Genomic DNA, 21688 nt, shown 5'->3' on the forward strand with positions numbered 1-21688 from the left:
ATATCAATAATAAATGGGAGTGCTCTTCATTTTTTCTCAAAATATAAGAATTAGGGGGTATTACTGTAAAATGAAAGCAAGATTGGTTAAAGAAAGTACTTTTTAACCTGCATATTCTGTGCAACTCATTGCTACAAAATATAATTTGATTTCAAGAGTTTAGTAGGATTCCAAAAGGAGTAGACATCTATATGGATAATAAGCATTGACACTTGAATTAAATGAAAAATATAAAGGATGCAAGTCCTGATGATGCTTCAGGACATAAACCAAACTCTAAACAGAGAAGAAACGTTCTCTGTGGGACATCATTCTATAGCTACCTATTATGAGGATTCTAACAGCTTTTTCTGACACATCTGGTACTGCTCACTGTCAGACAGGATACCACACTATATGAACTGTTGTTTGTATCCCATTTGGCAGTTCCTATCTTTGTTTTTTTAGCTGCTTGTATTCTGGTCTGTAGTGAAGGTCTTGATTTGTAACCTAAAATTGGACACGTCATCCCATCTTTTTGTCAAGTCCATGGAGTTCTATACTTTCTAAAAAGAAAATGTCCAGCAAAGTCAAGGGCAGACCTACAATAAACTGGATTAAGTGCGTGATGAAATTAAAATTTAGCAAGAAAATGAAGTTTCATAGCAATAAAGGTAAAAAATCTTGCTTCGTGAAAAGTATGCTCAGTGTGCCTTGGTCGTATCACTGGCAACTTTCACTATGATTCCTTCCAGTAAGAAGTTGGAAATCATTATAATAATGGAATTCATGGTAAGATATTTTTCTGTGTTGTACCTAAACCATTGCAGGTTCTGAAAATAAGATTTGTTCCTTTTTTATACCAAGCTGCAGTACAATAAGTCCCAATAACAGTATGTCATAAGATCTTTCAGTTTCTTGGACATATGCTTTTGTGTTTAGTATCTGTTATGTGAGACAATAAAAGAGAAGGTAATTAATACTTCTTATTTAATGTGAGTAGTGTACTAGTGAGGATCTGTAATAATGCACTTTATTGGGAAGGAAAAACTAACCTAATATTTGTCTTCTGTTCAGAGTCTGCATCTGTGGACAAGTCTGTCTCCCATTCTTGCACAACTCCTTCCACATCTTCTGCTTCTGGACTGAATCCAACTTCTGCACCTGCTACTTCTACAGTCCCTGTCTCACCAGTCCCACAATCACCAATTCCTCCATTACTTCAGGATCCAAATCTCCTTCGACAGCTGCTGCCTGCTCTTCAAGCCACCTTGCAGCTTAATAATTCTAGTGTAGATATATCCAAAATAAATGAAGGTAAGACTTCTACAAAAATTTAATGTAATCTTTATAACTTTTATTTATGCAAATCCAATGTATAACAGAATATAAAACCATAATAGCTGGAGTCCTACTTAAAATAAGGGGAATAAAATTGTGCAACATAGACAAATGAATACGTAGGTAAACTTAGCTGTGCTGTTAAGGTTTCTAATTTAACTTTTTAAACTTGCCATATAAGTTACTATCTGAAATGTAATATAAATACGTAATTATCAAGATAATGTATGTGCACAAGTAGTCTCATTGGAATTGGGGGCTTTGCTGGGTTTTGTTCTTTTGTCTGGGATGTGTATCTGGCTGTCAATACGGAAAGAGTAGGCTGCATGACCTTGCTAAATTAAAGAAGACTTCTAATAGTGTACCTATGGGCACGCCACTTTAGGTGCACATATGCCCAAGGTTCCTTTGATTGGAGATTTGTGGTAGCAGTGCTCATTTGGCTTGTCTGTTTGCTCCAGACATCTTTGTGCCTCATGCTGAGCATATATTGAGCTACGCGGGATAACCCCCCTCAGTTCCTTCTCAACGGCCTAAGATGGAGCCTTTAGTGTGCTCACTTGCCATTTTTCTTGGCGTTCACCTTTACTGTAGCTTAGTGTAATTAGTTTAGTTTAGTCCAATTAGTTAGTTGTCACTATTAGTTGCATAGCTCCCTTTTCCACTGTTAAGAGTTTTTCCATTGAACACCCTGTCTCTCTCAGCCCCCCCCCCACAAACACCTTTTTTTTTTTTTTTTTTTTTAAATTGAGAGGCCTTCCTTAAGGATTGTCATTTTTTAGGCCATGTTTCCGGCCTTCAAGTGCTGCCTTTCCTGGTGGAAGTTCATCCTGATTAGCAACAGTCATTCTTGGTGCCTCTAGTGTTTAGGGGACACACTCCGATGCCATCCAGGTGTAAGGTCTGTACTACTTTTATGAGCAAATCCAAAAAGAGAAATTAAATTTCCCCAAAATTCGGCTCTGAGCTAGCTCTGAGACCAGCTTTGGACTCTGGCTCAGAGGATCCCCCTGTATACTTGTTTTCAACTACATTTAGTGTACCTGTGTACCTTGATCACTGAGATCTTTGTGGGTTAAGGCCAAATATACTGATGGGTGCTTCAAGAAGAAGTTGTCTCCCACCAGAAAGCTGCCTATGAAGAAATCTGTCATCCCAGGACACTGCAGGTCCCAAAGTAGGTACATTTGAAGCACCAAGCAGTTCTGGTACTGGGAGTGCATCAAAGCCTTCAAGTTCTGCTAAGAGCCATGGTACTAAGTGTGTCCTCAAAAGAGAACCTGAGACACTCTGCTTCTCAGAAACAGGTACCATCTGCTGATGCCAAGTACTTTGACTCCAGAAGGCTGGTAACATCGACCTCTGTACCCAAACCAATATCCCAGTCTTCTGCTCCGGTGTGCCAGAAATAGCGTCTTCAGTATTGGCACCTTCTGTTAGAAACGCGCTTCCAAGCAATGAGTGCCCTGAGTACCAACCCCATCTTAGAGACAGATACTGGTGAAGCCGTCAGTATTGGTACCAACCCTGACTGTTGTGGAGCCTTCCTTGACTTCGACTCAGGTGCATTCGGTACTGCAAGAATTGGGATACTTCAGGGATCTTTTTGTTTCTGAAGAACTGGAGTCCCCACTGCTAATGGGGGGCTGATCAGTGCCAAGATCTACTGAGTCACCAAAACCATATCTTTCCCCAGTGCATGCTACCTCTCCAATACCTCTCCTGCTACAGAGGGTAGACAACGACCTGAATCTTGGCTATCTGCACAACGACTGGAGTATGTTAAGGATTCCTATTGGTTCCCAGATCTCTGTCCAGGAATCTCCCATCTCCCATGGAGAGTACATCCCCCCGATCACCTACCTTGAAAGCTGTCAGGAACTCCATTATCCCTTTCCTTCCCTTAATCAGCGGCACATCTCTCAAGGTCATTAGATAGTGTGGCCTGCGTGTTCTGTGTCAGTTGTGAAGGGCCAAAACAGTGAAGTTACGGAACTGGTGTATAGCCAGTCACATCCTCATTTCAGCCTCTTACACCCCAGGTGTACAAAGCACCACATCTGATCTCAGCAGGCATTTCTCCCAAAATTGAGTGGGAGATGGACACGTGGGTTTTCAAACTGATTTTTTCTGACCTGGGGGTTCTCATAAGTGGACTTCTTTGCCACCACCATTAACAAGAAGTGCATAAAATTCTGATCCAGATGAGGACTTGGGTCCTCAGTCCTTGCGGGATGCCTTCCTCATTCGTTGGATGATGGGCTTTCTCTGTGCATATCCTCCAGCACAGCTGATCTTGGGTGTGTTGAACAAAATCAAATATGACAAAGCTTTTTTTTTAATAGTTCCAATTTAGCAGAGAAGTCTGGTAGCCTTACTTGATTTGTCTAGCTTCTAGTACGGTGTTGTCTTCTGTTCATACCTCACCTACTGTCTCAGAATTCCGGATGGACTCTCAATCCCAACCTGGGAATTCTTTGTCTCAGAGCTTGGTTACTCAGTGGTTCTCAGGGATAGAGACGACTTGTTCTGCAGAAGTACAACAGGTACTGTTAAACAGCAGGAAGGTATCTTCATGAAACACTTTCAGAAATGGAAGAGATTTCATCACTGGTATACCCAGTGACCATTTTCACTGGTTCACTCATTCCTCTCCATTGTCCTTGACTACTTATGGGAATTGAAAGTCTGGTATCTCCAGGAGTTCCATCCAGGTTCATGTGGTGGCTATAACAGCCTTTCATTCCTCTGTTGAGGGATTCTTAGGTGTTTTCTCATTTCATGACAGCAAGATCCATCAAGGGTTTGATTAACCTTTTTCCACAGATTAGAGAGCCCATCCCTGCATGCTATTTAAACTTGGTCCTTGATTGTCTCATTAAACCTCCCTCTGAGTCATTGGCTACATGTTCCCTTCACCTGTGTCCACTAAAACCGCTTTCTTGGTAGTCATCACTTATGCCTGAAGAATTGGGGAAATGGTGGATTTAATGGCAGATTCTCTCTTTACAGTATTCAAGGAGAAAGTTTCATTACCTTTGGATATGCTGGTATCTTCTGAAGTGCATATTAACCAACTTATTTATCTTCCGTTTTTTTTCCGAAAACCATAGCAGACCAGGGAGAATGTTTCTCTTTGGATGTCACTTTGAATGTCATTGGACTTCTGTCTGGATAGAACCAAATCTTTTAGAAAGGCTCTCAAACTGTTTCATTTGCAGACAGATCCAGAGTTTCCACAGTCTCCTCTCAGAGCCTCTCAAGATGGATCTCTGGATGTATCATCTCTTGTTATGAAGCTGCCAATTTAAACCTTCTTTTAGGGTGCTTGCCCATTCTACAAGATCCAAATCTGTTTCTGTGACACTATTGGAAGGTGTCCCAGTGGCTGGAAGTTGTAGAGGAACAACCAGGTCTTCCCTGCATGCTTTCTTCAAACAGTACGCCTTGATTCACACTGCCAGATCAGATGATGCAGTTGAGAATGCAGTTCTGCCTTCAGTGTTGGACTCAAGTGTGAAGCTCCTTCCTCCTTCCGGGGTACTGCTCAGGTGTCACCAGAAGTGGAGCACCTATCGTGACACTACTCGAAGGAGAGATTACTAACCTTGTGCAGTAACTGGAGTTCTTCAGGGTGTCCCTATGGATGCTCCACTACCCACTGTCCTTCCCTTCTGCTTCAGAGTTTCATCTCATGGGATTCTGTGGTAGAGAAGGAACTGAGGGCAGTTTGCCCATACAGCTCTATATATCCTAGGTATGGGGCACAAGGATGTCTGGATTGCGTGCATGGGCGAAATGGGTGCTGCTACCAAAAATCTCTGGTCAAAGGCACATGAGGTGCATGCATACCTAAAGTGGAGCACCTATAAGGGGATGCATCTTATAGAACTCCAGTTACTGCACAAGGTGAGTAACCTCTTCCTCTTGCCTTTTATGTTGCTAGCTAGTTCAACTGATTCTCCATCAATCTTCTGCAGTTCACCCTCACATTCTAATATGTTGTTACATCACTGTTCATGTGTGCTGAAGTTTCCAATGGTTCTTTAAAACTAATTGAACTACTAGGTTTTTTATTAATGGAACAGAATCTTCCCTGGCTTTGTAGAACAAAGACAGGAAGTGAGCTGTAGAGCATTTGCAGGTTTCCAGAGACCAGTGACCTTTTTTTGCATTTTGACACATGAGATGGGGACAGATTCTTTTCAGTTTAAAAACAGGAAAAATAACTTGAAAAACTCCAAACAGGCCCTCATCAGTATTGTCTCTAGAGGAAGGCACAATAAATGGCCTTTGGATTCTAATGTTGTTTAACTTTTTAAGTTAAACATTCATCATTCATAGGCAGTTAACATTTTGTGTAAAGAATCCATATCTGTCAGTGAAAATCAGTCCACTTATTCAAATGCCTAAATATGGATTTCAGAGTTTAACTTTAAGCAATCATATTAGACAGTGTTTTTTGTGCTTTGCTTTACAATTTTGAACATATTTTATGTTTGAACAGAAACGTAGAAAACACCGCTAAAACTTATTTGTTTTTAGTTCTTACAGCAGCTGTGACACAAGCCTCTCTGCAGTCTATACTCCATAAGATTCTCACTGCTGGACCATCTGCTTTCAATATTACTTCCCTGATTTCTCAAGCTGCACAACTATCTGCACAAGGTATTTAAAGTCTCACTTTCCCTTATGTAAAATTGTCAGATTACATTCTATATGGGTCAGTATAACTAAAACTCTCTGTCACTGAATGTCAACAATGGTAATTAAACTTTCATCTGAAGTTGTATGTTACCCTTCCTTTGAGGGTAGGATGTCTGATACACTAGAAGTTGAGGGCTTTCCTAACCTTAAGATGTGAGACAGAGCCTATGGTCAAAGAATAGTTGGCTGATGGACTAGATTAGATGAACTCTAATAGGTCTCTTCTGTCTTGACTTTTCTGATTCTCTAACTTGATAAATAATGTGTGGGTAAATGCCAAACTGCTTTTGGGGAACTCAGCATTCAGGCACTGCATGTTTCTGATAGGTTTAGATTAATCTGTTGCATGGAGGAAGAACAGACTATTAAGCATTGGATTCCTGAGGCTGGTTACGTAAGAATACCTTTTTCTCATGATACTTCTGTGTTTGTGATCAGTAGAGGCTCTTAACCTGGGGTCCATCAATGTAACCTTTAACCTCATTTTAAGTGAGATTGTGAAACATTTTTCTGAGAGGGATCTTTGACTCTGGAATGTCCTTCCTTCCTCCTACCTCTATGGTCTGCCAGAGTTCTGATGTTAACCTACCAGGTACATTATAAACTCTGTTTTTGGAGGCATCTTGGGAAGGTGTTAGTTTATATACAGTAGAGCTAGAGATTAAGAGGAGCTTGATAGAAAGAGTCTTGCAGTTGATTAGGGGAGGGTGTGTTTCTGTGGTGTGTGTGGTGGGATTTTTTTTTTTTTAAGTAACTATAGAATTGAAAAACCTACTGGCGCAGCGTTGGCTTGGGTTGTTTTGTTTTTTGTTTTTAAATGAGATGCTGAGAGCCTTAGGTAGCTGCTACATACATATTTCATTCTTCTAGGTGAAGTATATTGGAAAATTGTTGAGTTTAATTGGATTGAACACTTTACATTAATTATTTTGAATGAGACTCAGGTTCCCCTCTCCACATTTAAAGGCCCAGACTTTCAAAGATCTTTAGCGCACTGAGTTGAAACCAGATTGTCAAGAGCCCTGCTTCTGTGTAGATACCTAAATAAACTGATCAGATTTTTCAAAAATGCTCAGGACCCAATAGCTCTTGTTCTCAGGAGCTGAGCATTTTTGTAACTTCTCTTCTGATCACTACGTTGGATCTGTTTTTTCTTTGCATTTTAAGAGTGTTATTTTATTATGCTTTTTATTTTTAGTTTCCTTTCTCGTTAAGCAGCTTTTACGCTTAGGTGGGAAAAGGTGCTATAAAATACTGTCATGATTTCTTTTTATAGCTCAGCCATCAAATCAGTCTCCAATGTCTTTAACTTCGGATGCCTCATCGCCAAGGTCATATGTTTCTCCAAGAATAAGCACGCCTCAAACTAACACAGTTCCTCTGAAACCTTTGATGAATACACCCCCGGTATCGTCACAGCCAAAGGTAAAATGCGTAATGATTTATGTGCAAGTGGTGAGCATAGGACTGAATGGTGGTAACCTATAATTTGAAGAAGGGATAAAGAAACCATTTATGAAAGTTTTGTGTATTACTGATGCGTAATCCTGTATAGAAGTGTAAGCATATCGATATAAGCCACAGAAGTACTTTGTTGATATAAAATGATGAAGAGCTATTCTTGTTCCCAAAAACCTTTCATGGTAGAACTGTACTTCCATTAAGAGACTCTGCAAAACTGGTATTATCGAGTTCTCTGTTGTCTCGATTTCCATATGAAATTTGTTATTCTTACAAAAGGAAAGACTGTTCTTCAGTGCCATGGTTTTTAACAGAACGAATATTTGAATGTTTCAGGCATTATCCAGGATTTTTCTGCTCTTTTGCACCTCCCTCTTCCAATTTGATTTTTACTTAGAGCTGTCAAGCTGTCTGGAGTAGCTCATTAGCATGAGTGCCAACTGTTACAAACCAGGTCACAAACCCCAACCTGGTTGTGAGTTTTATACTTGGATTTCTCCAATCAAGTGTCAAATGTGAACTTGCAAGTACCGTAACAGCCTTCACATGGCATCACAGACAGTCCTCTTGGGCACTCTGGACTGTGATAGACTTTTCCTTTACACCAATATTACAATATTCAGTCCCAGGTTGAAGGACCAGTCACTTATCCGAGGTCAATTGCATCCTAGGTTTCTCACCAAAGAGACGGCTTGTAGCTAGTCCTATAATGAACTAAGATTTATTAATTAAGAAAAAGAAATGTTATTTACAAGGTTAAAGCAGGCAAATATACACACATAAATGAGTTAGTCTTAGGTACCAAAAGGTAATAGAAATGGCTGCGTATACAAGCTTTTTATGTTCTCTAAAGGTAATCCAAGCTAAGCAGCTTAGGGATCCTTTGCTTATACTTTAAAATTTGGAGAGGACAATATTCCTAACAGGATAGTGATACAGTTCCTTCTGGTCAGGGATTTTTATTCCCTTCCCGCAGAGTTCAAACTGATGGGACAAGTATTTTCGCCCGTCTCCTCTTCATGGGTGCATGTGTTGGAGGTGGAGGGGGGGAGTCAATAAAGTCTTTGTCCTTTGATGTTTCACAATGGCTCATTTGGTTTCAGTGGGCCTTCTTCAAACACCCCCCCTCCCTTCAGTGGTGCCTGTTGCAGTAGAACTTACTCATAAGAACACACACGCACACAGACACACACAGAGGAATTGGCATTATCATAGTGAACGAGGCAGTGTCTAAAGTGATTTCTGGAGCTGTGATAGACAAAACCAGCCATTAATTTTCTTAAATAGGTAGAGAAACTTTCTCATGGGAGCACACTTGCTCCTTGAGCTAGCATTTTGATGGGCTTTCTGGGTTACGATCAATAAAACAAGCTTGTATGAAGGAGAGAGAAGGTTGCACATGATGAAAGAGGCTCTTCCTGATACAGACAAAGAGCCTCAGACTTTGTGAAAAGAATACTCCCAGACTACCACAAGGTTAGGGATCTCATCATTCCTTTTTTTTTCTGGGCTGAGAATTGCTTGAGTGGATCAATGACCAAGAAAACCACACTTGGGACAATCAGCTCCCTCCAACGGTCACATACTGGTCCTTTCAGTCTTTCTCAGAAGTGTTTTCCTGAGCCCAACGTATCTGCGGAGATTCATCACAGTAGGTCACAAGTATTGTTCGCTCAGTTCTATAGCACTTTTCCTGACAAGGCCTAAGATCAATTGAGACAAGTCTGTTCTGACCCCTTCTGAATACATAGAGTTTATAGGGGCAGAACGGGACTCCAGGTCAGCAAAAGCATACCTTCCTCAAGAAAGATTTTCCATGATGAATCACCTCTTTTCACACCTTTAGTCTTGTCAGAGTGAGACTCTGTGAAAGTCTGCATCGTTATACAGTATCATATGGCAGCTTGTCTGACTCAGTAGCTTCAACTTGGGCATGTCATTCTGATGCTCCAGCCTGATGCATCTATCATTTAGTCCACCTCTTCCACTTCTGAAGCTCCCAGAAATAATTTTACAAAACCAAGGCCAGGTGCTGCACTTGGATCCAGCATCTCTGCATCTAACAGCATGGAGGCTAGGTGACAAACTTCTGTGGATAGACATTGTTATGCAGCTGTGCAAGAGGTTTCAATCCAAAGCAGAGTTGCCTCTACTAGAAAGACCTGTCAAGCTAATAGGAAGCATTTCTCGTTGTGGTCCATTCAGCCTTTAGGCTCTTCTATTCTAACTATTTTGGACTATTTGTTGACTTTGAAACACTCAGGACTCTCGGTTACACTTACTGCTAGTCATCTGGCTGCTATATTAGTGTGTCATCCATCTGAGTAATTTGATTTTTTTCTCAACCCATGGTATCAAAATTTTAAAAGGGATTGATTCATGATGAACCCTCCCTTAGAACCCATATTGTTCTATTCATTATATTACCTCTATATTAAAACAGCATTTTGGGTAGCCATCATCTTGGCTCACAGGGTGATCAAAATTCAGGCTTTTGTCAAGCCTTCCATTAACTGTATGTCATAAAGACATTTACTCTCAGGCCTCATCCAAAATCTTTACCAAAAGTGGTTTTAGATTTTCATAAAAAAGCAATTTATATATTTTACCAGTATTTTTTCCTAAACATCATAGCTTTCTAGCATAAGCTAAATTCCACACACTAGATGTTCTTAGGGGTTTTGTCTCCTTAATCTTACCAGAACAAAACCATTTTGTAAATCGTCCGGACCTATTGTGGCTTTTGGTGACAAGTCTAAAAGGCAAGCCTTTTCTCTGAGTTGGAGTGTGTTACAGACTACATTAAGATTTCTTGTACATTAAATAAATTACTTCTTTGCTCTCAAGTTAGGACTCTCTGTACTAGGGCTCAGTAAATGTGTTATTTTAGGAGGGAGTCCCTATTTCCAAGATTTATAGGGCACCTACTTGGAGTTCTGTTCATACAGTTTACTATTCACTATTCCATTGTGGAAGATTCTAGATCACAAGTCCAGTTTGGCAGGATTGTCCTGCAGTCATTATTTAGGTTAGAACTCTTATTGTTCATTTCCTTGTGAGGTTATTGCTAGTCAGTCACCCACAGTGGGATTTACCTGGACAAATGCTTGAAGAGAGCTTGCTTAGCTTCAGTAACTGGAGTTCAAGATACTGTTTTCCATTTGAATCCCCTGATCCACCTGCTTTGCCCCTTGATACAGAGTCCTCACCTGGATATTCTGTATTAGTGAAGAAACTGAGTGACGATTGGGGCTGCTTCACCCTCTGTATGCTCATTGTACAGGGTGCGAAGGTGAACAATGGCACATGTGCAACACCAGCAGATGTTGCTGGCTAAAAGATTTCAGGCTTGTGCGACTGGAGTGCTCTGTATGCTTACAGAGGGATCAGTGCAGACAAAAACATCTAAAAAAACCTCCAGTTACTGTAAAGTAAGTACCCTCTTTCTTCGAGATGAACCTCTGCCTATTCACAGTCGCTACCTACTTGTCTCCTGTCTTTAGTGTCTTAGTTTAGGAATTTCCATGTTAGTGGAAAGAACTGAAAGGAACCCTGTGGAAAGGAGAGGGAGGGAGAGGCAAGTGTCTCTAACAGACACTGTTCTCCAGAAGATTCCGGTGGCTTGCAATTGGGCACCTTGATTTCATAAGCGTGATTATTCAGAGGCTCATCTCAAAGAACTCTAGTTACTGGTTTGGGGATAGTCATTAGAACAGTTACAATCAGGGGGCCAAACTGATGTGCATTTTTTATTTTGAAAATGTGAATTTTTCCATTTCTAATAGAGATGTCATACTTGTTGTTACCTAGTTTGTGTAAGAATTCTCAAAGCTGTTGAAGGTCCCTATTCGAAAATATAGAAATACAGTATTAGAGGCAAAGGCTTGACATACTTTAAAAAAATTGAATCGTGGCATTCATAGTAAATAATGCCTCTTCAATGTGAAGTATAGTGTAGTACGACAGAGTTCATGTTAGAAGCAGTATTGGTGCTTTGGAGGAAATGGATAGTTGATCTTTGATTGTAACTCTTTTAATTATTAAAAATTGGAAGTTTGAGTGATGTCAAATTTATCTAAAGAAATTGGTGCCTATAGTGGTGGGGTATTGAGGAAAATAGCAGATGGCTTTTATCCAAGTTAAATTTTAAAGAAATACACATTGCATGAAGTGAAAGGGCTGTAAATCTAGAGCCAGAAAAGAAGTGGGATTTATTTGACATTTGACATATATTTATTTCTCTGAAATTTAAAGTACTGGACTGGAAAGCTGCCAAGCTAGAGAGATCCTTGATCTGATTGTACCTGGTAATTCCCATGTTTCTTTCTTTAGTTCGTATGTTTGAGATTTATGATGCAAAGGAAATCTGACCCAAGTTTTGAACATTGCAGGTAACTACTCCAGGTGTAAAGCAAGGACCAGCTTCACAGTCAGCACCTCAGCAGCCGGTAATAGCTGACAAGCAGACAGGCCATGAGCCTGCCTCTCCTCGAAGTCTTCAGCGCTCAAGGCAAGTTGAAATATTTTTGTGTTGCTTTGTTGCTGTTACTCTGGATAAAACATACATTGTATTCAGTGCCACTAATGAGCTTGGTTTTTGGTATACTTAAGACCAATGTAAGCATATTAATTAGCTCTACTATTGCAGAAAAGACACAGCTACATAACTTGTTTGATTTTTTACCCCTTTCTGTTTGGCTCCACAGATCTCCACTTTACAAGTTACGTGCCCTGCCAGGTGAACCACAGAACCATTCACAGCAGCAAAATTGAGGAGTGTACATTAATGATTCTGGTTCATCATTCTGGAATTGAGGGTACAAAGGATCCCACCCTCTAAACATGCTTCATTTCCTCCTCATCTGTCAGTGCAGTTACAGAACCAAATGTTGTTCTCTGCACATGACTGGTTATTAGCTTTAGAAGTTTGTGGTTTCTTGTTTTGGTATTCATTTTTAAGTGAGTTTTTAGTGAGTTGACAGCTTCTGTTCACTGACTTTGTTGCTTTAAAGGTATGCATTAAGAACAAAACAAGCTTCACAAAATGCTCTTCTTTGCCCATAATGTTTTTCACCAATGTCCAGACCCTGTCTGACATGTTTGCTTGGTGTGTATATACACATTTAGCCTGTGATGGTAAGGCATATGGGGTGTTTGCCTCTTGCATCAAGCTTTCCTTTTGGAGGAAGACTTGGAGTCAGAGGATCTATGAGAGATCTCCATGTAAGGAATTCTCTGCTTTTGAGCATGTCTGATCGAAAGTTTGACTTCTGAAACCATTAACTTGTCTTAGGAGCCATCTGGAGTGGAGTCAAGGTCTTCAGAGTCTTAAGATCCAATGGCTTCAGATCCAGCTCCAGGAAGGAGAGCAGCTGAATTCTTTAAGGCTAGGACCTGCCAGCTTCTGAAAAGGCATAGTCACTCTTCTAGGTCAACAAAAAACCTATTTATTTATTTATTTATTTTAGAAGTTGGATTAGGTGTCTGATCTGAAAGTTGATTCTGATTGTATCTTTGTGTAGGTGACATCCTTAAACCCTTGGAATGCCGAATGAGAATAGGGATCTTCTTGGATCTGAAATGGTCAGATCCTTAGTCTGCACTGGTGGGAGCTTTCTCACCAAATGCCCTCTTTGAAGTCTTTGTGTTATTAATGGACTTGTATCCTTCCTCTGTTCCACTCTCCTATCACTTTCAAATCTCTGGCTTCTTTATCTCTCAGAGCTGCCACCAGAGATAAACTTTTCTGGAGACTATATCCATCAAGGTCAATTTTGTGAGGAAAGAGAAGTGAGTCAGGAGTTCCTGGTCCTTCAGCACCAGCTGATTTACTGAAGCTTTTCAGTCCGTTCCTTTTGCTGGTTACTGGCTTTCAGCTCCACTCGGGATGTCTTTTTTATTTCAAAACAATAGAAGTATATCTTATGGGTAATGTACGTGTTTGGGCAGCGGTTCCCAAATTATTTATGGGTATGACCTCATTTTAATGTAGTAGTTCCTCCTCAGTCAACATGGAGGACACCAATTTGAAGAGCAAAATGGCGTCCTCCATTCATCATGAACTGGCATGCACTGTACATGTGAGGTCATGCTGTGCAGCGCAAAATGGCATCCTCCACACACTACATATCGCTGTGACCCCATCTGCTGATTGTGTGACCCACTTGGGGTGTCAACACGATGTTTGCGAACAGCTGCCTTAGTTTCTGTGGACTCCAGCTCTTTTTCAGCTTCTAGTTCTTTTGGAAGCACTTCAGCTAAAAATATAGGAGTGCAAGTAGTCCTGTGGTCTGGAGAAGTCTCTGTAATTAAATGCATTTTATTCCACCCAGTGGAGGATTCAGAGTAACTGGACTAGTTTGTAAGTATCTTTACCCAGCACCACCATCAGATGACTTCTCATGGCTGTGCAGCGTTTCAGTGTGGCAATGTATTTGAACAGATATGAGGATTTGTCACTCAGTCATACAAAAAAAAGTCAGTGGAAATGGTGCTTTCAGAAATGGGACTCTTACGGTTTACATCATGCAGGGGTGAAGACGACCTGAATTTCAAGGGGGTCAGGCCAACAAGAGCAGCCCCTTAAATTCAGTGACCTAAGTTGATTCTTGCCAGGTGGGGGTCATCTAGACATGGACTTGTTTATCACAAATCTGTATCAGACTGCTCTCTAGAGCAGACAGGGTCCTCAACTGTGTGATGTTTCTTTTACTCTGTAGAGGAAAGGACTCTTGTATGCCTTTCCCCATCACTTCCTCTGTTACCAAAGGTTCTGCTGCAGGTCAGAGCTCAAGTGATTTTGATCTTTGCCCTGGGCTTTGTCTTGTCTTTGGAATTTACTGTCAGAGAGAGAAAAGCTGACCGGATGGCTATGTGTATATAGACTGTCCCAGAGGGCAGCATCCAATGATTGTGTGTACACCCCTGAATAGATTTACTACTTTGAATGGTTCTGTGGCTCATGTTCCAGGGCACGAGACTCCAAAGTGTGGATCTTCATAGGCAGTATATTCTGGGAACTATAGTAACTGGAAACTTTTCTTTCTTTCCCCACTGAATTTCTAATGGAACTTGAAATTTAATATGACTATATTGTATGCATGTATGTTTGCTCAGTTTATATTTACATAGCTTCTTATACCAAAAATACCTTTTTTTTTTGTATTTTCAATTATGAAAATACAGCTGTGAATATTAATGAATTGCTGGGTGCCCTTGCAAAACAATGAGTTAACTACCATTGTTGCCAGTAAATTAAAACAAAATGGTTAGTTGTAAGCCAGAGAACTTTCTCAAATCCAACCATTCTAAAAGTGCAATAATGTGATTTTGACATAAAGATCTTGAGCATCCTTTTGTTTCTGTAATGCCTTGGTAATCCATGATGCCTGACAGGTAAAGTGAAAACCTAAGTAGCTACTGGAACCTAGGAACTTTATAATCTAAACTGAGAATAATTGATTGATCAGTTATAACCACATGTTAATTTTTCAGGGTTTATAATGATGCATAATTATATTTTCCTGTAACAGTCTGTATCTAAACCAGTTTGTTTCTTTTAGAATTAAAACTTTTAAATTCTCTTAAAATACTGTAAATATCATGTGATACATTTAGGCTATTCTTTGACTAATTTTGATTTTTAAAACTTTAAAAAAAATTGTTTTAGAGGTTTATGCCATTTTTTTTTTATGGGTCATGATGCTGTGAGAAATAATTCACATTGATGTAGTAGAACAGGAACAGTGGGCTGTTCTTAAAAGAAAAATATGGGAAGAATCCTATTTAACCTACAATAATGACCTGCACTTATTAGGAAAAACTGAGGCAAAACAGGCTTTTGTCTATTCTTGATTTTTGTTTACTACGCAGAAAGCATTTTCCAGAATTAAGCACTTCACTTATACTGTATCTACATATTACTTTTTATGGCAGGAATACAGAAGGAAAAAGATTAGTCCAAAAATGACCTTCCTCAAGTGTGTTTGATTAATTTAAAAAATAAAATCAATATTTAAACCCACTGCCCTCATAATACCTTACTAAATAATTTCAAGACTAAAATATGGTAAAGAATAGTAGATCAAATGTTGGTAACATTTTAAATTTTAACTCAGTATTTATATATTCAGGGAAACAATAATGAATTCCATGAAAAAACAAGTGAACATAAAACATACTTTCTGAATGTCAAGTAGTCTTCCCATTTATACAAGCATATTTGGCCTAATGCAAGTCTCTCTGTAAACTGAACAGGAGTAATTGTGGCACCTTAGAGACTAACACATTTATTAGAGCATAAGCTTTCGTGGGCTACCGCCCACTTCATCGGATGCATAGAATGGAACATATAGTAAGAAGATATATATACACACACATACATACAGATAAGCTGGAAGTTGCCATACAAACTGTGAGAAGCTAATTAGTTAAGATGAGCTATTATCAGTAAACTGTGATTCTAGAGAATAAAGAATAGGCTTTGAGAATAATTGATACTTCTAATTATGGAGGCATTGATTTTGGTTCCCTAGTTAAGGTTGCATTAGGATTTTCCCTTTAATGGTATCTTTGCAATTTGGGGTTGGGGGGACGCACAAGTTTGGTTTACCATGGTGGACAAAACCCTTATTTTTTATAAATATAAAAATTAGGAAACCAATGGCTATATAAAAAGTAGAGATCCTGTTTTGTTTTTATATGTTTTTATTCAAGGAGGTGATATAAGGTAAGGGGCTCTGGAGCCTCAAGTTCAGGATCCTGTTGGGGATTTCCCCAAGTGAACAGGAGTCTCACTAGCCAAGATGGAAGTTAAGAGGGAAAAGGAATAGAGGAGTATTAGCTACACTAGGACACTGAAAGCTAATATCACAGTCCTTCCAAGATAATAGATGCAGCCTCTTTTCTACAGTACCATAAGTATTCATGGTGCACTACAAAAAAGAAGAGAATTTATTGTCCAGAAGAGCTTATCTGGGTTCTATGGTTTGTGGAACTTGGTATTCACCCCCGAGTGCTCTTTTTTGTTGGAATTCCTGGCCTCAAGGAGTGATTTAGCTTCACTCAAGGTGTCTTGATAGGTCACCAGGCAGCCATGTATTGAATCTTGGTCTCAGAGCAATAAGCAAAGGTGACTGAGTACTCAGTGGTGACCATGTTCATCAGGACTCAAACACTTTTTGCTGAATGATCATGACTTCTTACATTACATCTCGGATTGTTTTGAAGCTCTTTATAAACATTTATATATAGGTAAAAAGTGTGCATATACACACTCCATTCACCCCTGAAATGCAGCCACATCTAGGGTCGCACACAGATGTCTAAAACAACTAACAGTGAAATAGTTTAGGACAAGAAGAAAAGAATGATATGCCCAGTAGAAATGTTAAGAAAAATGTAATTATCAGAACATAACAAGGACACAAAGACCATACTCTTGTGAACAGTGCCATAGGACTTAAAAGTGGTTAGAGTATCAGTTTTGATTATCTTATAATGCTGCTTGTGGCTGGATGCTGTAAAGTTTGTAGAGGTTTAACTCATTCGCAACAGATTTATAAACATTTTGAAAGCCTGTGCTTTTTAATCTTTGTTTCCTTCTTCCAGTAGTCAGAGAAGTCCATCACCAGCTCCAAATCATACCTCCAGCACAAGTGCATCAAATTCAGCAGCTACACCACAGAATGCATCTGTTCGGCCTACGTGTTCATTGACACCTACACTAGCGGCACACTTCAATGAAAATCTCATAAAACATGTTCAAGGCTGGCCTGCAGATCATGCAGAAAAGCAGGTGGGTACACATTCAGATTCTGTTAAAAATGTAGATTTTCCTTTGAAGGTACTAAGTCTGTCTTAACACCGTAACATTTTATTACTTGGAATGTCTCTGTTAGCCAGAAATATCTGTGAATGCAAAATTACTATCATGCAGTTATTTAGCTGTTCAAATAAAAACGTCCTGTGGAACAGGTGCAGTTGTGGTTGTTATGAAAGCTAGTGATTTTTTAAGCCCTGGGTAACATCAAAACTCATTTATTTGGTAGAACTATTAAGTTTGTATTTGAGCTTTGAAAAATTTTCAGAACTGTTTCTGCACATGGCTGCATTGATAATGCAGTTGTAATAGGGAAAAACCAGGCTTTCGGACAGGGGTCGGCAACCTTTCAGAAGTGGTGTGCCGAGTCTTCATTTATTAACTCTAATTTAAGGTTTCACGTGCCAGTAATACATTTTAACATTTTTAGAAGGCCTCCTTCTATAAGTCTGTAATATATAATTAAACTATTGTTGTATGTAAACTAAATAAGGTTTTTAAAATGTTTAAGAAGTTTCATTTAAAATTAAATTAAAATGCAGAGCCCCCCCGGGGGCTGGTGGCCAGGACCCAGGCAGTGTGAGTGCCATGAAAATCAGCTCGTGTGCTGCCTTTGGCACACATGCCATAGGTTGCCTACCCCTGCTATAGGAGAAACCTTCATAATCTTGCACATTTAGACCATTGGGATGCCATACATGGATACACAATTTTCAAACATAAAAATCTACATCTGAATTTCTGCTCTCCTCATGTTTTTCCCTTTCTACCATTTTAGTGCTCTCATAACAGTTCAGGTATAGCTGTGAGACAATAGAGTCCTTGTGCTGTTTCAGACTACTATCAATCTATTTATTTGCATTATTTATATATAAAATATGCCTATCCACGTTGTTAAATTGGAGTTATGGATGAGCATATCAGTATCTTAAGGGTTAAAAAATATTATCCCAAAACTAAGCATTACGAATCCAGCAAAAATTCTGAATTAGTTACCCTTAAAAGAAATCAGACCTACTAAGAAATGGAAATGCACAGTTAGGCTTAAAGTTATTTGGGTGTCCTGCCTTGTAGTGGCACCATGAGGGGAAAAAAGTTTTTTTTAAAAAATCAGTTTAATCTAATCTGGGGCTACAAACACTAATATGCCTTAATCCTAAATTATTTTATGTTGTCACCACAGGACAGAGTTATGGGTGCTGGGGTGTCTCAAGCTGTGTGCATTTCCATACCATTTAAAAACAAACAGACCTTTCCCTCCGTGATGTTTACGTCCTTGTAATATTTACTGGGCATTGTCTCCATTCTTGTTTGGCCAACTGATACATAGTTTATTTTAACCTTCCACGGTTGATGTTCCTTCCAACTCCCTTCTCTTTTCTATAAGTCAGTCAGTCCCCATTTTTCTGGTGTCAAGGTATCCAGAAACTATAGTAATGTATCTTCAGTTTGAAAAGTTCTTGTCGCCTTCATCTGTGATATTGTGTTGTCTACAATTGTACTTTTTCTGTGTCACCATAATGCGTATGGAAATCCATATATACACTTGTCCATGTTTCACCCGACAGCACACTGAGTGCTGCTACTTTTAAAATAATTCTCTTGTATCACATCTTTGTTTCAGGTAATTTTTTCAGTTTGGACATTCCTTTTTTCTGCCCATATTTCTAGTGTATCTAGAGCAATTTGTACTTCACTGACGTTCCCTTTGCCCATTACATTTGTAATTTAATTCAACAGTGATCAAGTTTGTCTGGCACAAAAATGATCCATATTAGGTTTTTATATTAAGATTGCAGAATAGAATTTAATGTTTTCTTGTGATTTAGCTTTCATGTTAAAATTTTAATGTGCCTTGCTGTTTCAAAGCCCTATAATTCCTTTTTAATCAAGAGTCCAATTTCCTTGGATTATGTCCATTTGCTTCTAGTGAGTGACCCAAAATCCAGAAGCTAACTTTCAATTAATTTTTTATTTAATTTCTACAGGCATCAAGATTACGTGAGGAAGCCCATAATATGGGAAGTGTTCATATGTCAGAAATTTGTACTGAATTAAAAAATTTAAGATCTTTAGTTCGAGTTTGTGAAATTCAAGCAACATTGCGTGAGCAAAGGTAAGAATTTGTTGGGGCACTTACCTTCAAATTATTTCTAAATTGTTCATTCTGGTGTTCTGTTTTGCATGAGATTGATTTACTGACAACTTAAGTTTTAGCATATTTGTCTTTTTCAAGTATAAAAGCTACCTTCTTTGAGTGTTTGCTCATATTGATTCCGTTCTAGGTGCGCGTGCGCCCACAGGCGCGGTCGCTGGAGATTTTTGCCTTAGCAGTATCCATAGGGCCAGCTGTGGTGCCCCCTTGAGTGCCGCGCTCATGCGTCCATATAGCAGGCTCTGCCAGCCCTACACCTGCTCAGTTATTTCTTGCTGCCCATGTTGGTTAGTCGGAGTACCTTTCCTTGCATAGCAAGGGCTAGCAGTTTCGTCTCTTCTGATTTCGAGCCTTAGGGCCTTGTAGATAGATTTTTGTAGTAGTTAGTGTTAAGTAGTGGTTTGGAGTAGTTAGGAGTTAGAGTCCCAGCAGGGCCGCCTCAGGGGGGGCATGCCCTGGTCTCTGGGGTTTAAGACCTGCGCGGACTGTAACAGGCCTGTGCTTGTAAGTGAACCCCACAGCAGCTGCCTCAAGTACTTGGGGGAATCACATGTGAAGGACAAGTATCATATTTGTAAAAAATTTTGACCCAGGACTCAAAGAGCGGAATATTCATTTGTGGGCTCTCCTCATGGAGATTGCCCTTTGTCCGACTTCTGAGCCGTCCCGCCAAGACTTGCCTAGTACCTTGGCCTTGCACCCCCAGAATCAGTGCCCAGAAATAAAACAGCTCCCGGACACGGGGCAAGAAAGTCCACGGGGCATCAGGCGAAGGACCAAGTTCGGGCCATCCTGCCACTGTGGAGCCAGGTGGATGTGCCTTCCCAGTCGGGGCCTTTAGCCCCTTAAAGGATCCACCACCGACTCCCAGCGGTAGGGAACCCAAACTTCTGGCGGTATTGACGCTTTCTCAAGCTCCCCTGCACTCAGAGAGCAGAGGCTGCTGCCAGCACCGCATGTGCCGCAGGAAGTGGCAAAGGCTCTCTACAAGGGCAAGCCAGCCGCTAAGACCCTTAGGGCAGCAGAGCGCCACCGATCTCCCAAGACAAGGCAGCACTCTCGATCTCCGTGCCGCATATCTCTGGCATTGCAGCCCAGATCCTCTGGGGCTCATCCTCAGTCACCGGCATCACGATTGTGGTCTCCAGCATCTCAACGTGGATTGTCTAGGGGAAGGCGCCAGTCTCCGTAGTACCGGCACAGTTTGCCCTCCCGCCAGTCATCCTGTCAGTGCAGTTCTTGGTTGCCTGCTTTGTGGGAGCACTCCTCGTCACAATTCCGGTCCCCCTAGCCCTGGCACCAATCCTCCCACTCCAAACACTGGTCTCCGACGGCGATGGTCAGCAGGCAGACACAAGCGTTGACAGCTGCACCATGGTCACTGGAAGGGGATTCCTTCAGCATGGAAGGGCAGTTCAGCCCCTAGCCAAGACCCCACCGGCGCAGTTAGGCACCTGAGGCCACGTTGACGCACAGCCATTGGCCAGCACAGTGGCCTTATTGGAGTGTGTGGGTCATGTCGGTGATGAGCGGTGCAAAGGGAGTGTCCTCATCCGCCGCCACTTCAGAGCAACAGCTGGCGGCACTGGGCTCAGTGCATGAGAACCACTCGGAGGTTGGGGTAGAGGAAACCGTGCCCACCCCAAAAACCCCCTCCCCCATGGGGGATGATGCCCCAGAGCCTCCCCCAGCAGTACAGTCGTCCTCGTCCCCGGATGAGGCGGTTGTGCGACCCTTGAGGGCCAGCCCACCGGACAGTTTTAAAGAACACCACTACCTCTAGGCCCTGCTTTGATGGGTGGCCGAGAACTTGGGCCGAGAGGTGGAGGAGATGGCTGAGCAGGTGGACACCTTGTTCAGTGTCCTCTCAGCCTATATCCTGGCATGTGTTGCACTACCAGTGTATGACGGGGTCCTGAAAATTGCCAAGGTTCTTTGGCAAATCCTGTCATCCATCTTTCCAACCTCCAAAAGGGCTGAAAAGGAGTACTTCATCCTGGCCAAAGGGTAGGAGTACCTTTATACCAATCCATCTCCAGGCTCACTGGTTGCCAACTAAAAGGACAAGCAGAGGCACACCTGTTCAACTCCCAGAAATAAAGAGGCCAAAAGACTGGACCGTTTGGGGAGAAAAATTTGTTCAACAGCCAGCCTGCAATCCCGGGTAGCAAACCATCAGGCCCTCTTGGGCAGGTACAATTTTAACTTATGGGACTCCCTCCTTA

General features: G+C 40.8%; 1 protein-coding gene across 3 annotated transcripts in view; it reads left to right on the forward strand.

The window, feature by feature from the left end:
* The window catches only part of WAC (WW domain containing adaptor with coiled-coil), a 115722-nt gene that overhangs the window by 86468 nt on the left and 7566 nt on the right, over window positions 1–21688 (forward strand). For 2 of the 3 annotated variants that reach the window (XM_073334355.1, XM_073334357.1), the window contains 6 exons: window positions 1057–1296; window positions 5866–5988; window positions 7304–7452; window positions 11880–11998; window positions 17098–17284; window positions 19297–19424. In XM_073334355.1, coding sequence (XP_073190456.1) covers window positions 1057–1296; window positions 5866–5988; window positions 7304–7452; window positions 11880–11998; window positions 17098–17284; window positions 19297–19424 — 946 coding nt within the window. Of the gene's footprint in view, window positions 1–1056; window positions 1297–5865; window positions 5989–7303; window positions 7453–11879; window positions 12003–17097; window positions 17285–19296; window positions 19425–21688 lie in introns of all 3 variants that reach the window. The other variant, XM_073334356.1, reaches the window with a different exon arrangement.

This window comes from Lepidochelys kempii, chromosome 2 (genome assembly GCF_965140265.1).
Source record: "Lepidochelys kempii isolate rLepKem1 chromosome 2, rLepKem1.hap2, whole genome shotgun sequence".
In the NCBI taxonomy this organism is placed as follows: Eukaryota; Metazoa; Chordata; order Testudines; family Cheloniidae; genus Lepidochelys; species Lepidochelys kempii.